General features: G+C 39.8%; 1 protein-coding gene across 1 annotated transcript in view; it reads right to left on the bottom strand.

Moving 5' to 3' along the window:
- Positions 1 to 977: 977 nt before the first annotated feature.
- The window catches only part of LOC144526429 (tensin-3-like), a 36,615-nt gene continuing 22,944 nt past the window's right edge, over positions 978 to 14,648 (bottom strand). The window contains 15 exon segments of the mRNA XM_078263908.1: positions 978 to 1,440; positions 1,572 to 1,601; positions 1,778 to 1,846; positions 1,931 to 2,099; positions 2,303 to 2,380; positions 2,568 to 2,645; positions 2,955 to 3,050; positions 4,529 to 4,660; positions 4,749 to 4,835; positions 4,944 to 5,503; positions 6,249 to 6,378; positions 8,340 to 8,423; positions 8,580 to 8,713; positions 8,807 to 8,875; positions 8,877 to 8,973. Coding sequence (XP_078120034.1) covers positions 1,296 to 1,440; positions 1,572 to 1,601; positions 1,778 to 1,846; positions 1,931 to 2,099; positions 2,303 to 2,380; positions 2,568 to 2,645; positions 2,955 to 3,050; positions 4,529 to 4,660; positions 4,749 to 4,835; positions 4,944 to 5,503; positions 6,249 to 6,378; positions 8,340 to 8,423; positions 8,580 to 8,713; positions 8,807 to 8,875; positions 8,877 to 8,973 — 1,958 coding nt within the window. The 3' untranslated portion in view covers positions 978 to 1,295.

Here is a 14,648-nt window from a genome sequence, read left to right as displayed (position 1 = left end):
CAAGATAACACGTGTACATAAAAAAACAAAACAGAAATGTATTGTGACCGTAAGTTCCTCTCTGGATAATGTGGCTGCCCAACACAAAAAAAAGTTGAAAGGAATAAAGTTTTATGGTCATCGTCTTATATGTGACTAATAAAGTATATGTCAAATCCTAAATTTATTTGTACAATTCCAACACAGAGAGCTTTTCTTTCTTTTAAGAACTTTAAAACACTAACACAATTGCAGCATTTGTTTGCTCCATATACTGTAGCAGCCTGTCTTTTTTTTTTTTTTTTCAAATGAAATGTACAAAATCGAGGATACTGTCCAATATATTTTTGATACTGAAACACTGCAGTGCTTTAGTGTTAGTGGCCATGAGCCCCCCAAAAGAGAGCAAAATAAAGTAAAAATTTGGCAGCTGAGTGAAATGCCACTTGTACTATCTTCTTTGCAAAGTACTGATGTGTTTTTAACCAACTCATGTCAAATCAATATATATTAGGGTTTAATTAAAATACTTTTCTATGATTTCTCTCATTTCAACACACACACACACACACACACACACACACACACACACACACACACACATTCATTAAAATGTCACTGACAGCTTTAAAAGTGGTCATATTCACATAAGAGAAAGAAAATTATTTAACAAGGTTTAGAGAAGTCAGATACATGCTGCAAGTGTACAGAAGGCCGTGGTTTAAAAAAATAAAAATTTACATTGCATAGACAAAATAAGATAATCCTGTATGAGCCTGTAGCCTGGCCTAATTATACATATTTGCTGCACTGCCTTTCCACATATTAAACTCCACAACAAAATACTGCATGCTGGACAGATGCAGCACAGAGGTGCTTCTACATTGGCTACAACTTTACAGAATGTTAATAGCTTAAATGAAATTTGTTTTGGTTAAATATTAGAAAACAATTACATGCAACAAGGTACGGCTTTCTTGATTTGTCTATAAAAAATGCTATGCACAAATGTGAAAAAGCAGCCAGTTGGAATCACATCTCATATGATTTTGTTTGCTACTTTACAGTTCATTTTACAGGAAAGAAAAGTAACAGCATAGAAGGGATTTATATTTTTCTATTGAAAATGAATGTAATTAAATGTCCTGGTGCTGGTAAGTAATCATTATGCACATAATATCCAGTTAATATTCAGGGTTAATGCCACCATCTTCAGTCCTTGACATTTTGTCCTTTGTTCAGCCTTTCAGTCTTTATTTCTTGTTTCTACTCTGAGTACAAGTCTGTCTAGGTGATCAGCTCAGTCTGAGGAAGGCCTACTTACTTTTCTGCGAGCCAATCATCACCTTGGAAACAAAGTTGACAATGGCGCTTGCTGGCTGCTCAGGGTCATGCTCTGCAAACAGGTGACATACATTGTCCATGGAAGTGCCAGTTTTCCTCGCCACAAAGCCAAAGATCCTGCAGAGGTGCATAAAAATACTTAATAGCAGAACTGTCATCTGCCTCAAACTGACCACGTTCCTTTAAAAAGAACTGCTTTAATGCTGGCTCTGGTTGAAGCGATGTGAAAATAATAATCATTGACTTACTTTGCTGAAGGGCAGCCATCTTTATTCCACCTGTGAGCAGTGAAAGGAGGATTATTATTAGCTTGGTAGAACTTTCCAACAGTGACAAGGTGTTGACATACCACACCTGTTTAGAATAATAAAAGGTTTGCCTAACAATAGCCACGACAGACACTCTACTAACTCTTAAATGATATGTGTTCAAACTTTAAATCAGCAATACTCACTTTCTTTCTTGAGGGTCCAATGCACAAAATATGACTGTATTTACATTGTAATGCCTCCTGAAGAACAGCCTAAAAAGAGACAAGGGGGGGGTATTTTAAGAAAAAAGGTCTCTGCATGTGTGTATGGTGTGAATATGCTCATGTTTCACTCACTTCCTCTGGTTGTCAGTGAGGGTGATTCCCTGGGAGGACACCTTGAAGTGGACTACAGTGGAAGTTGGTGGAGGGTTGGCGCTCAGAGACATACTGGTGGCTTTCTGCACTGCCTGGACGCCTGTTAGGGATTCCATCTCCACGGAGCCCAGGTACCACACATTACAGGCTGCAGGGACACACAGATTCAAATTACACCTGCTGAGTGCAAATAACTGTAGAGCAAGTGTATTCAGTGACAAAGTCCATAATAACAGGACAAGGAAAAATGATTGGCACAGAATTGTGCGTTGTGTCTGTTTTTATGTACAGTGCCATCATTGCTTTGCCATAATGTCTATTCAAAGCAAGTGATCTAAGACGCCTGATTACCTGCACCCTGTTTTAGCAGCTCAGCCGCAGAGTTGGTGACTAATTGTGAGGTAGTCTCCACAACATCTTCAAGAGGATCTATAAACAAGTAAAGCAAATAAGTCAGTGAGATTCTTGGGTGAAAACCACAACAGCTTCATAAACACAAAACGACCAAATGGCCAGACAGCTAAACAGACAGATATGGGTAGACACAAAACCTAAATTATGTTTATTTTCTCTTCCGACCAAACATTAGGTCTGTGACAGCGCATTGAATGTTTACCTCTGTCAGGTATGATAAGTTTGCAGGGCAGGGCCAACGGGGTGATTGAATGTTGGCAGACCAGTGCGGTTAAGCTTCCTGTAAAACAAAAATATATCAAATATTGCTGTAAGATTTGATGCTTTACTGCCACATCAATTTCTCAATTTCACAACAACAGATGAAAACAAGAAGCAGCAGGCTGTGGATAAAGTGCCAGGTGCATTACTCTGTCATGTTATGCTGCAGGCACATACTGCACAATGCACAACAGACCAATAGAGGGCAGTAGTAGTAGTAGTAGGCTGTCTGAATTCTTTCATTTTTGTGCTATGTAGCCAAACAGCCAGGAGGGGTCACTGTTGTTAACCAGCTGTGAAGAGAGAGTTTAACAGAATAGGTACTCACCAAAATAGGGCTCATTGGGGCAACCCTTCAACCGCACTCCTTTCTGTGTACACTCAATCAGGAAGTGGCGTACTAATTCATTGGATAGATCGCCTCCTGTAAGAAAAAAAGGGCCGATAGAAGATGCAAAAAATAAATAAGACAGATTATTAATTCCTCACAATAGTCTGTGGTCTGTTTCAGTAAAAGCTGTCCTCTATCGGACAGCCTAGATTTACTCTGACCTAAATAATAGCTCCAAAAACTTATCTCAGAACAACACGTCATTTCCCAGCCTTTAAGAGTTACATAAAACATGAAATCGCTACATTCAATCTCTCCAGAGATTAATGGGATTATGATTCAAAAGAAGCGCCTCTGAGGGGGCAGGAGGAGTCTGTCAGGAATGTCTTGACACAAAGGCTTGGAGAAAGGTTCGCTCCTAAAGGTGGGTTTGGTTTCACTGTTATAAGGAGCCACAATGCCCTAAACTAAAGTGAAGAGAATGACCATGTCATGATGTCACCATAGGTGCCGTTGGACTGCGTAGGTGTTGAAGGCAAACAACAGGGCAGGTGTGAGTGGGAGATAATATTAAAGCTTTGAACGCTGTGGTGGCCTGGTGCAGGTAGGGCATCCTTTGTGCCCCCATGCGTTGCTTATGATAATATGTATCAGACACAAGTTGGATTATTTATCTGTGTGTGATTTATTGTCCTCTAGCCCTTTTCTAAATAAGAAAAATTGATGCGTGAATCTCTATCACCACTCAGTCAGCTATTGGTTTCATGTTGAAACATAGCCAGAGAATGTTTGGCCAGATTCATATCTAGACTTTGTTTTCTTTCAAAAAACTCCCGTCCTGTATTTCCTGAATATGCTAAACAACCATGCTAGGAAGTAAATAACCAAGCAACCTGTTTTGACCCCAGTCCCTAGATATTGCATCCATAATAGACAGAGTTATGTGGGGCAGACAGCTTCCCAGGAGATGGCCCTGGGATCAGAGTTGGCTTATGGACCCAGCACATCCTTTGTTAAGGGCTGAAACATTAGCTGTACTTCTAAGACTATCAGGCAAAAGGGGTCTGTTTGGCACAACGCACTCTCAAGTTCCAGCATGAAGACGAGTACAGTGGGCTGTAACTGTAGATGGCTTTGTGTGTGATTGTCTGATGAATAATTCCCAGGGAATCTGTATTACTGGACCAATCTCTGATATCTTCACTATGATAATTGAAAGAATTATTTAAAATACACTTTTTGAGAGCAAAGTTAGCCATTTCCGTTAGTTTCCAGTCTTTATGCTAAGCTAGGCTAACCACATCCTGATTTCAGCTATATATTTAACACACAGACATGAGAGAGGTATCAATCTTCTCATTGAAAGCCAGCAAATATGTGTATTTCCCAAAATATTAACCTGTCATTATAACAAATGTTCATTCAAAAAGAAAAAAGATTAGAATTTGCACTAAGATATGCAAACAATAAGGCTTCTGTGACACTTTTAATGAATTGGATCTCATTTTGAAACCAAATTAGTATAAACCAACCATTTAAAACAACAAGTTTGTCATCCACATCTGCTGTACCTTTTTTGGTCTGTTGCAGAACAGATGGTGGGGGAGTAGACACCTTCATTGCCAGTCCATAAGCTCCTCTGAAGGAATGGCTGTCCCGCACAATGAAGCAACCAGGCTCCTTGTCCTTCAAGACTGAAATGGCTGTGTGAAGAGAAACATAATTGTGAGGTGGCTCTGTAGTTCTGTGAAAATGTTTCCTTTATTTTATTACTTTGGAACAAAAGCCTACCTTGATCCCTTGAGATATCTGGCTTATACCAATATTTTGATGTGTCCTGCACAAATTTTACAGTAACCTGCTTGCTGGCCAGTACATCTAGAAAACACACAATTATCAGTGAAATATTCAGCACAGTGTTCATTTGTTTGTGGTTATCAAACCATGTGACACCAATGAGGGTTTTGGCTTCATTAGGTAGCTTACCTGGCAGAGGTGAGGCTGTGCCCAGTGCCTGAGCTGAGAGGTCAGGCAAAACATTGGGAAAGGGAATACTCAGGGAGCTCCCACTGTGGGGACTCGAGAACCCACTGAGGGCTGGAGACGCTGTTCCCAGCGAATGCTCCCCATCTGATGCCCTCTTCTTCTCAGGCAGAACTGGGGGCAGCATCTGGGGCAGCTGTAACTGAGTCAGCCCATCCATGGAGGTCAAAAGTTCCCTGTCCATGCCTCCATTTCCCAGCAGATTAGAGTTGGTGTTTGGACAGTCCGTGCCATAGTCGTGACCTGAGTCATCCTGCTCGTCAAAGCTTTGAGTGGGACTGCGGCTGAGAGCGTAGCGAGCCATACAGCTTCGCTGGCTGCTTCGGGGAGAGCTATGGGCGTTGGGGGCAGGGTGGATGTGGGGGTGGTGCAGGGGAGGAGAGTGGTGGCCATAGTCCAGTGACATGGAGTGCGGCGGTGGTTGTCTCGTAGAGGGGTAGCCGCTCAGAGATGAGTGGCGGCTCAGGACAGGATGCTCTGGCCAGGACTGGTTCGTTGATGAACTTAACAGAAAAATATCAAGGTCATAAACATATTGTAAAAAAAAACATTAGCCAAGTTACCATTCAAATGTAGAAGCAAAAAGCTGCAAAAGAATGCTAATTAATGCACATTTCTATCCACTACTATTATGTGAAACGAGATAACTAAAAGAATGCCAGTCAAATCTCAAACAATGTAAAAATGTGGAAAATGTGATGGAAATATTGCATTTATATTTATTTCATGTATTTATTTGAGGAACATTACAGTCTCCTTTTCACTCCACACAGATCAGATGTTTTCATCTGCCGCCATTTTTCATCTCTTCAGTGACTTAATTGACCTTTAAGTCACATGCTTCATGTATGTCGGTATTCATTGGCTAAGTCTGTTTTCATTGCACTTTGTCACATTTCGTTTTTATTAATACACTAACTGTTCCAATTCAGCCAAGTGTAAAAACGTGGTAGCAATATTTCAACTTTGTTTTCTTAATTTATGGTGTTTCCACTGTACTTTTACTTTATGCTCAAATTGAAATTGTGCATAAAAACAGGTGGAGTAAAACAGCCTTATTGTTTTTTATCAGTTCGGGTTAGCACTGAGGCAGATGATTTGTAGACTTGACATTAATTTAAAAGTGCCGCTGGTACTGTCAAGCTGGAAATCAACACACCAGTCCAAAGATTGTTTGCAAAATTCTGCTCTCTAGAACAAAAAAATGGTCAGTCCAGCTTTAAAGTTCTGGTTAGGACAGATCTGTACCTGTCTGTCCACTGAAGGGACCCAACAATAGAGGCAGAGTGTGTAGCACTTAGCGTCCTGTGGCAGTTGATGGTGTCTGGTAAATTGTCGACTCCAACATGACTGATTATCTCTGAATATCCCCGGGGTTCTGTGTCACAGCAGGAAAACAAATCAGAAATATAAATTCAAGCACATTTATTGACCGCATTCACAGTCAGGTGCTGTTATTATTTGAAATGTTGAATTAAATAAAAGTAAATACAAATAGATTGAAAACATATACATATATATATATACACATATATATACACATATATACATACATATATCACACATATATATACATATACATATATACTACTATATATATACATATACATATATATATATATATATATATATATATATATATATATATATATATATATATCACACACACACACACACACACACACACACACACACACACACACACAAGTATTACTGAGAGAAACAAACTTAAAAAGTTGAAATAAGCAAAAATAAGCAGACTTTAACACTTTAAGTAGAGTGTATGATACAGCAAAGAAAAACCCTGCAAAAAAGATCTGGATTATTTCCAGTAACAAACAATCAATATTGGCGTTGAAATGAAATGAAACTGGCCTTGAACGCGGTCATCAATCTACATAAAACCAGTCAACAATTACCCCTGCCACAACCCACAGAGTCAACAAATCAGATTCCATTGCAGCTAGAAATTAAAAGCCTTCTGACATAATTATCTAAAAGCTTTTATTTCAAATCAGTCATAGCCCGGGAGCCACTAACAGCCCCGAAATCTAAAACAGCTCATGTTCCAACTCTGGCCTTACAGCAAAGTTCTCTCTGGGTTACTTTTATAGGAATGAGAGGTGCAAAGCTGAAATAGTTGCTGGTTTCTTCTAGTCCCTATTTCCCCACTGAGTACACTGAGACACTTTCATGGGGGAAGAAAAGTTTTTTTGTGTCATGCCTCCTGACCTACAGTAACCATGGAGATGTGGCAGGACTGAATGTGGTGATTCTTGCTTGGGTGTCTGAGGTAGTAAGAGGCACAGCAGGGGCACAGATCTGCTCCCAGGCCCTACAACCTTTAGACATATTGTAGATCACTATGGAAACAAGTCCACAAGAGTTCAAATTAGAATGAAAATGAAAGTAAAGTTTACGTTCATGGAGATTTAATCCATATATGTGTGTGTAGTTTCATACATGTCCACTAATCTAAAAACATGCCAAGTAAAACAGCTAAATTCATTTAAAAGGCTTAGGGGCACAAAATATACATCAGTTTTATGCAATACTTCTATGATAAAGTAAACAATAAAAACATTAAGGATTTTTGTAAAATAACATCAAAGTCCACAAATGCTGAAGCTACAAAGTGCTATGAATGCACACCTCTTCCCATCTCTGACAATATTATAGCCAGGGTGTGTTCCGCCTCAGATAAACACCACAAAAAAACATCTATACAAAAAAAAAGTGCTCCATTTTAATCTAAAGAACAACACTGTTGTGTCTAAAAATGTTTTCTCTACAGGCCGTGACCACGGAGACATTCTCCGAAAACCAAACATGAAGGGCAGAGACTGGTTAGGAATCTCCCTACTTTCCCATGTATGAGGCGTCTTTGTTTTCGGCTTCTGTCTCAAAACCACTAAAATTCTACAAACAACCATGTCACCATTATTAGGTATAGAAAGAGGGACCTGAAATAGCTCCATTCTAGTGAGAAGGGGAATATGAGGTAGGGGATAATAGGGGAAATGTTGCACAAATAACAGTCCTAATGGTTTCTTTTTTGTTCGTCACAGCAACTTGGTCAACTGTTTAACTTCCTATGATAAGGTGCCTCAAATCCATAGCCTTAGAAAAAGGTCAAATGATCCATTTTTATTTTACAATGGAATGACATTTCTGCATTTTAAATATATACCGTCAAATTATATACTGCTCTGTATCCCAGTGTTAAACACTGCTTTTAAGTTCACAGAAAAAGACCACTATCTTCCCTCAGACTAAAGAATTTCCATAACAGATTCATATGATGTGGTCAGTTTGCCTTTTGAAGAGATCTGAACCTACCATGATCTGTTCTGTAGCCTCCGTAAGATTGCATGCTAGGAGATGGTATTTGCCTGAGGTGAGTCAATTCCGACATACTTTTCACTGAAAACACAAAAGCAAGGACAGGGACATTTAATTAAACCTACCACACAAAGCTGGTCACAAATACATGCAAAATCAAATGATAAAAGAAACATATTTACAAATGAGATGCTTCAGTGTAAATGACAACAGACACGGGAAGCATACAGTACTTACCATAAGGTGTTGGTGGAGAGATGGGGAAGGCGGGAGTGGGTGGAGTCATGTCACTCCTGGCCTCGACCCCACTGTCCATGTCCGGGCCCTGGGCCCTGTAGTCAACACTGTCTGTCCTGTACAACAGGGGGGTGCTGTAACAAACAACAAACGCATACATGTAACCAACCGTACAGAATAGAATGATTCATGAAGAGGGAAAGAGCCATTATACACTGTGTGCACACGCTGTATTTACCTGAGACTGTGGCAAACAGGGGGAGTATGTCCGCTGACCCCTGTACTCCTCTGTCCCCCCACCCTGAGTTACAGAAGCCTGGATGATCCGTGACATCACTTCCTTGGCTACTCAGACTCTGCGTAACACCCACCCGTCCCTCACTGGACTGGACAGCTGGATACACACAGGTAGACAGCAGCAAGCAGGTCATTAAATGTTAACAGATTCACAGACATCACTGATTTCAAGGAAGTAAAGTACATAGCACTGAAAGAAAAAAAATAACAGTGCTTTAACCTTTGATACCTTTTAGGAAAGTATTCAGCAAAATGTTTTTTTTCCCAACACTGCATCTTCTTCTAGTCAAGGTACTATTGAAATGTCGGTCTACTCTGAAATTAAGACATAATAGACTCGGGTTTGGCAATATGGTTGAAAAACATATCACAATATTAATAATGGCATTTTTCTGATATGTATCACAATGTCAAAAGTCACATGTAAGTACATAAACCTGATGTTCAAAGCAATTAAATGTATTCCACTATACTTATTAGTTATTAATATGTGTATTTCAACAAAACTTTGAGGTACGGTAACTTGACAAGATCATGTCATCCTAACATGATTCAGATGAATTCATTAAATTATAATTCTGATTTACTGCACTGTACTAAATTGAACTGTGTATTCTAATAATCACACTGATGTCAATTCAATTCATATTAATGTAGACTTGTCAAAATGTCAAATGTCTGGGATTATTAACATTTGAATTTAGCCTGTCCAAGTGACATCACCACACTGCTACCGGTGGGTGTACTGCCTATATAGTGCAGCAGATTAGTAAAAAAAATTGTTTTGGTTGTTGTTTGGTATACAAGCATGCAAAAGATGCTTGTCCCTCAAAAAATTCAAGATGGCCACCATTTTTTAAAGATGGCCACCGTTCCTGTCGAATATTACTTATTTCAATTGTTCAAATGGTGATGCAAGCATAAAATTAGGCAGAAATACTCTTCAAAGAACACTCTTTTGGAAAAAGGTATGTGCCACTCAAAAATTCAGGATGGTGGCCATTTTCAAGATGGCCACCATTTCTGTCAAATAGTCATAATGTCTGCTTTGTCTGCCTCCTCTCCTTTGACCTGTCCGGCTTAGTTAAACTTGCCAGGGATATAAAATCCCTGCCGGCATAGCTCTCAGGTTCATTGGAGTACACAAGCCTCTCCACCACGGCAAGGTGCAGTCCACAGAGAGGAAGGGCCACTGTTAGAAAAAGGAAGTGGACAGCAAAAATTCAGGATGGCTACTGTTTCCAAATAGTGATACAGAAAATATGCCACAAATACTCTGTTAAGGCCACTTTTTGGAAAAAAATGGATGGCCAATAAAAAATAAAGATGGAGACCTTTTCCAAGATGGCCGTCATTTTGATAGTATGTACACTGATGCACACATGCATGTTAGCAAAAATACTCTAACGGCCACACTTTTAGAAAAAGGCAATCGCAAAAATTCAAGAGTCATTTTTCAAGGTGGGTGTTTCTTTAATAGTGTACTCTGTTGGGACTGAGTTAAAAGGAAGGATTGAAAAAAAAAAAAACATTAGTTCTATTCACATTTTTACCAGCTCAAAGGCCTTGTGGTTAGAGTGTCCAACCTGAGATTGAGAGGTTGTGCCCTGCCGAGTCATAATAAAGACTGTTAAAAATGGTAGCCAATGCCTCCCTGCTTGGCAGTCAGCAAGTGTTGTATTGGGGGCAACATATCCAGGAAGGTGTACATATACATCACGGTCCAGAATCAGGAAATCGGCTCTCGGCCCACCACAAGGCCGAGGGGTTATCCTTTTACCACCTCAATCATAGACATAGTACACATTCAGGTATGGGATACAACTAGGTTCGGGTCACCTACACCTAGCCCGATCATTCATCCAGTGCCATTTAAGTCCCGTGTGATCTGTACACCTTCCAGCTAAGCATACATGAACAAGTCATGTATTACCCTTGGCTCGGCTCTCCCGTGCTGGCACAACCTGTCAATTCAGGTGCAGCTATCTAACTACATCTATTACTAGCTAATTGATGAGGGGCTGTTAGACAGCATTTGTGACACTAAACTTAGCTATACTATTACTACTAGTCAAGAACTACAGTGTAAGTAAAACTAGATCAGCTGACACTGAACCCCATGCTGAGTTCTACAGCAGTGAAGTCACCAGTGTGCCCTGGTTGTGTAATGACGTTCACCAGTGTTAATTTCGTTGACGAAGACTATGAAGAAAAATACCTTTTTCACGGACGAAAACTAAATAAAAAACTAAATAAATTGTCAGATATGATGACGAAGACTGTGACGAAATATAACAGACACTTTAGTCAACAAATAAAAATGAGACGAAAATGTTAGGGAGGGACGAATGGAGAAGTTGGGACAAGTTGGGAAGAAATCCAATCAGAGCGAATCTTTGAGGGTAGGTTGATTTATGCGGAAGCAGCAGAGCCATTTTAAAAAAGCTGCGGCAAATGCAGGCGCAACAGCTAAACAAACGCAGCAGCAGTTACACAGGAGGACGAGTTTGCAGAACTTTGCAGAGTTTTGAGGGACGTTTTCACAACAGTAAGGTTGTTTACATTATACTTAGTTGTGTTTAGTTGCAGAGTCTTAGTTACACAGCTTTGGCTGATTTCAGTTGACTTCGCTCGTTAGCAACACGCTAACGTTTTGCAGTGCACCCGGTCCGAAGGCAATGACGTCTCATGAACAACAGAAATGTCAGAGCTAAGGTCTAGGACGAACCCTTAAATCTGTGTCTGTATTGCATATTCAAACCTTAATACCATTCCATAACAGACTGACGGATACTTCCAATGACCGGAAATTCTGGAGAAACATTTAGTCAACTGTAGATTTAGTCGACTAAAATCTGCTAATATTTGGTCTACTAAAACTAGACTAAGACTAAAAGACTTAAGACTAGACTAAGACTAAAAACTCTTATGATATTTAGTCGACTAAAACTAGACTAAGACTAAAAAGATTTCAGATGACTAAAATAAGACTAAAACTAAATGGAGTGTTATTCAAAAGACTAAGACTATCAAATCAAAATCAGAATTTGCTGTCAAAATTAACACTGATGTTCACTCTATTAAACAAAACCTTCCATAACACATTAAATTGAGCTCTGACAGAAATGGTGGCCATCTTGAAAATGGCTAATTTTTTTTAGTGGCAAACACCTTTTTCCATGAGAATGTTCCTTGAAGAATATTTGTACCAAATTTGATGATAGCATCACCATTTGAAAAATTGATGTAAGGATTCAAGAGAAATGGCAGCCATCTTGAAAAATGGTTGCCATCTTGAATTTCCTTTAGGGACAAGCACCGCTTTCCAAAAAAAACATTCTTAAGAGAGTATTTTCACAAAATGTTATGCCTACATCACTGTTTGAACGATTGACATAATGAACATTTGACAGAAATAGCTGCCATCTTGAAAAAAATGCCCGTCATGTTGAATTTTTGGGTGGCCAACGCCTTTTTCCCAAAAAAGTGACCCTTAGACAGTATCTGTGCCAAATATCATGCTTGTATACCAATTTGAATGATTCTCTTGAAATATGCCATTAATCTGCTGCATTAATAGCCATGTTTTGAGAGGACAGCTGAGGAATGCCAGGGGTCTGGCTGGTGGGCTGGAGCGTGTGAAGTGTGTGCGTGTGTGTGTGTGTGTGTGTGTGTGTGGGGTGTTGTGACTACTCTGACTGCTGCCACTCAGCACCAGGGTTTTAATTTAAGCCCTCCCAGCAGGCTCCGACCTCTCAGCCCGGAAGAATGCTAAAGGTGCAGGAGTGCTAAATACTCACTTTGTCTGGATGACACAGACAGTGTCATACGTGCGTGTCAAGGGTTTCTCTGTGCATGCATCACAAGTTTTTTTTATCTTCCCTTATATACATCAGTGTACAGGATTTTATTCAAGAGGTATGAGAAACAGTCCTGGAGACAGGCAAGCATGGATCTGAATGGTGGAGACAAATTATCTTTCTCTGCAATGACTTACTTTCAGTGCCATCATTTCTGTAACCTAATATACCCTCAAGAGTTGGGTTGGGCAGTATCAGGATAAATACAGTATTGTGAGGCAATAGAGATGTGTCCATTTCCACTGAGGTGGCTAAAGTTCTTAGTTGTGTCCGGCCGTTGCAAATCAATGAGCAGGACTGCTTCAAGGCAATATTGGCTTTACAGCACTTTTGCATCAATGCAATGAACTCCTTAATGTATTAGGCATTTAATTCATTGGATTCTCCCAAAACTCTCCCATCTGGTTATTTTAGCTATAAAAGATTTAATGATTTTTTCAGAACATGTACTTCAGCATGATATAGCCTAGTGATATAAAAGTATATACTATATTATGAGATTATATCCATATTGCTCATTCCTACTAAAGAGGAATCGTATACTGGGACAGTCATTTGATCTAACATCATAATAAAACCACAATAACTTATCAAGTCAATTATACGGTTATTAACATAAGCAATGCCTGCAGGTGCATTTTACAAACACATTGTATTAATGGGTCTTGTGCCATAATGTTGTTTGATCAAATGCACGGTAACTGTTAATATAAAAATATAATAAAAATATAATTAAAATGGTACTGCCTTCTAAAAGCCATGAAGTTACTGGAGATATAGAGCAGAGCTATATAGAAAAGTACAAAGAATTTTGCGATGCACAAAAATTTCTCCTGCAAGCTTTACTTTCCTTTAGCCTCAGATGGAGAGGACCCCCAACCTTCCTGAGTTTTTTCACCTCTCATTGCTGTATGTCAGCCCCAGTCCACTTTACACAACATACAGTGGGGCAAAAAAGTATTTAGTCAGCCACCAATTGTGCAAGTTCTCTCACTTAAAAAGATGAGAGAGGCCTGTAATTTTCATCATAGGTACACTTCAACTATGACAGACAAGATGAGAAAAAAATCAAATTTTTAATGAATTTATTTGCAAATTATGGTGGAAAATAAGTATTTGGTCACCTACAAACAAGCAAGATTTCTGGCTCTCACAGACCTGTAACTTCTTCTTTAAGAGGCTCCTCTGTCCTCCACTTGTTACCTGTATTAATGGCACCTGTTTGAACTTGTTATCAGCATAAAAGACACCTGTCCACAACCTCAAACAGTCACACTCCAAACTCCACTATGGCCAAGACCAAAGAGCTGTCAAAGGACACCAGAAACAAAATTGTAGACCTGCACCAGGCTTGGAAGACTGAATCTGCAATAGGTAAGCAGCTTGGTGTGAAGAAATCAACTGTGGGAACAATTATAAGAAAATGGAAGACATACAAGACCACTAATAATCTCCCTCGATCCGGGGCTCCACGCAAGATCTCACCCCGTGGGGTCAAAATGATCACAAGAGCGGTGAGCAAAAATCCCAGAACCACACGGGGGGGACCTAGTGAATGACCTGCAGAAAGCTGGGACCAAAGTAACAAAGGCTACCATTAGTAACACACTACGCCGCCAGGGACTCAAATCCTGCAGTGCCAGACATGTCCCCCCTGCTTAAGCCAGTACATGTCCAGGCCCGTCTGGAGTTTGCTAGAGAGCATTTGGATGATCCAGAAGAGGATTGGGAGAATGTCATATGGTCAGATGAAACCAAAAATAGAACTTTTTGGTAAAAACTCAACTCATTGTGTTTGGAGGAAAGAATGCTGAGTTGCATCCAAAGAACACCATACCTACTGTGAAGCATGGGGGTGGAAACATCATGCTTTGGGGCTGTTTTTCTGCAAAGGGACCAGGATGACTGATCC

This window comes from Sander vitreus, chromosome 12 (assembly GCF_031162955.1).
Source record: "Sander vitreus isolate 19-12246 chromosome 12, sanVit1, whole genome shotgun sequence".
Lineage (NCBI taxonomy): Eukaryota > Metazoa > Chordata > Actinopteri > Perciformes > Percidae > Sander > Sander vitreus.
This window is presented reverse-complemented; position numbering and strand designations above follow the sequence as displayed.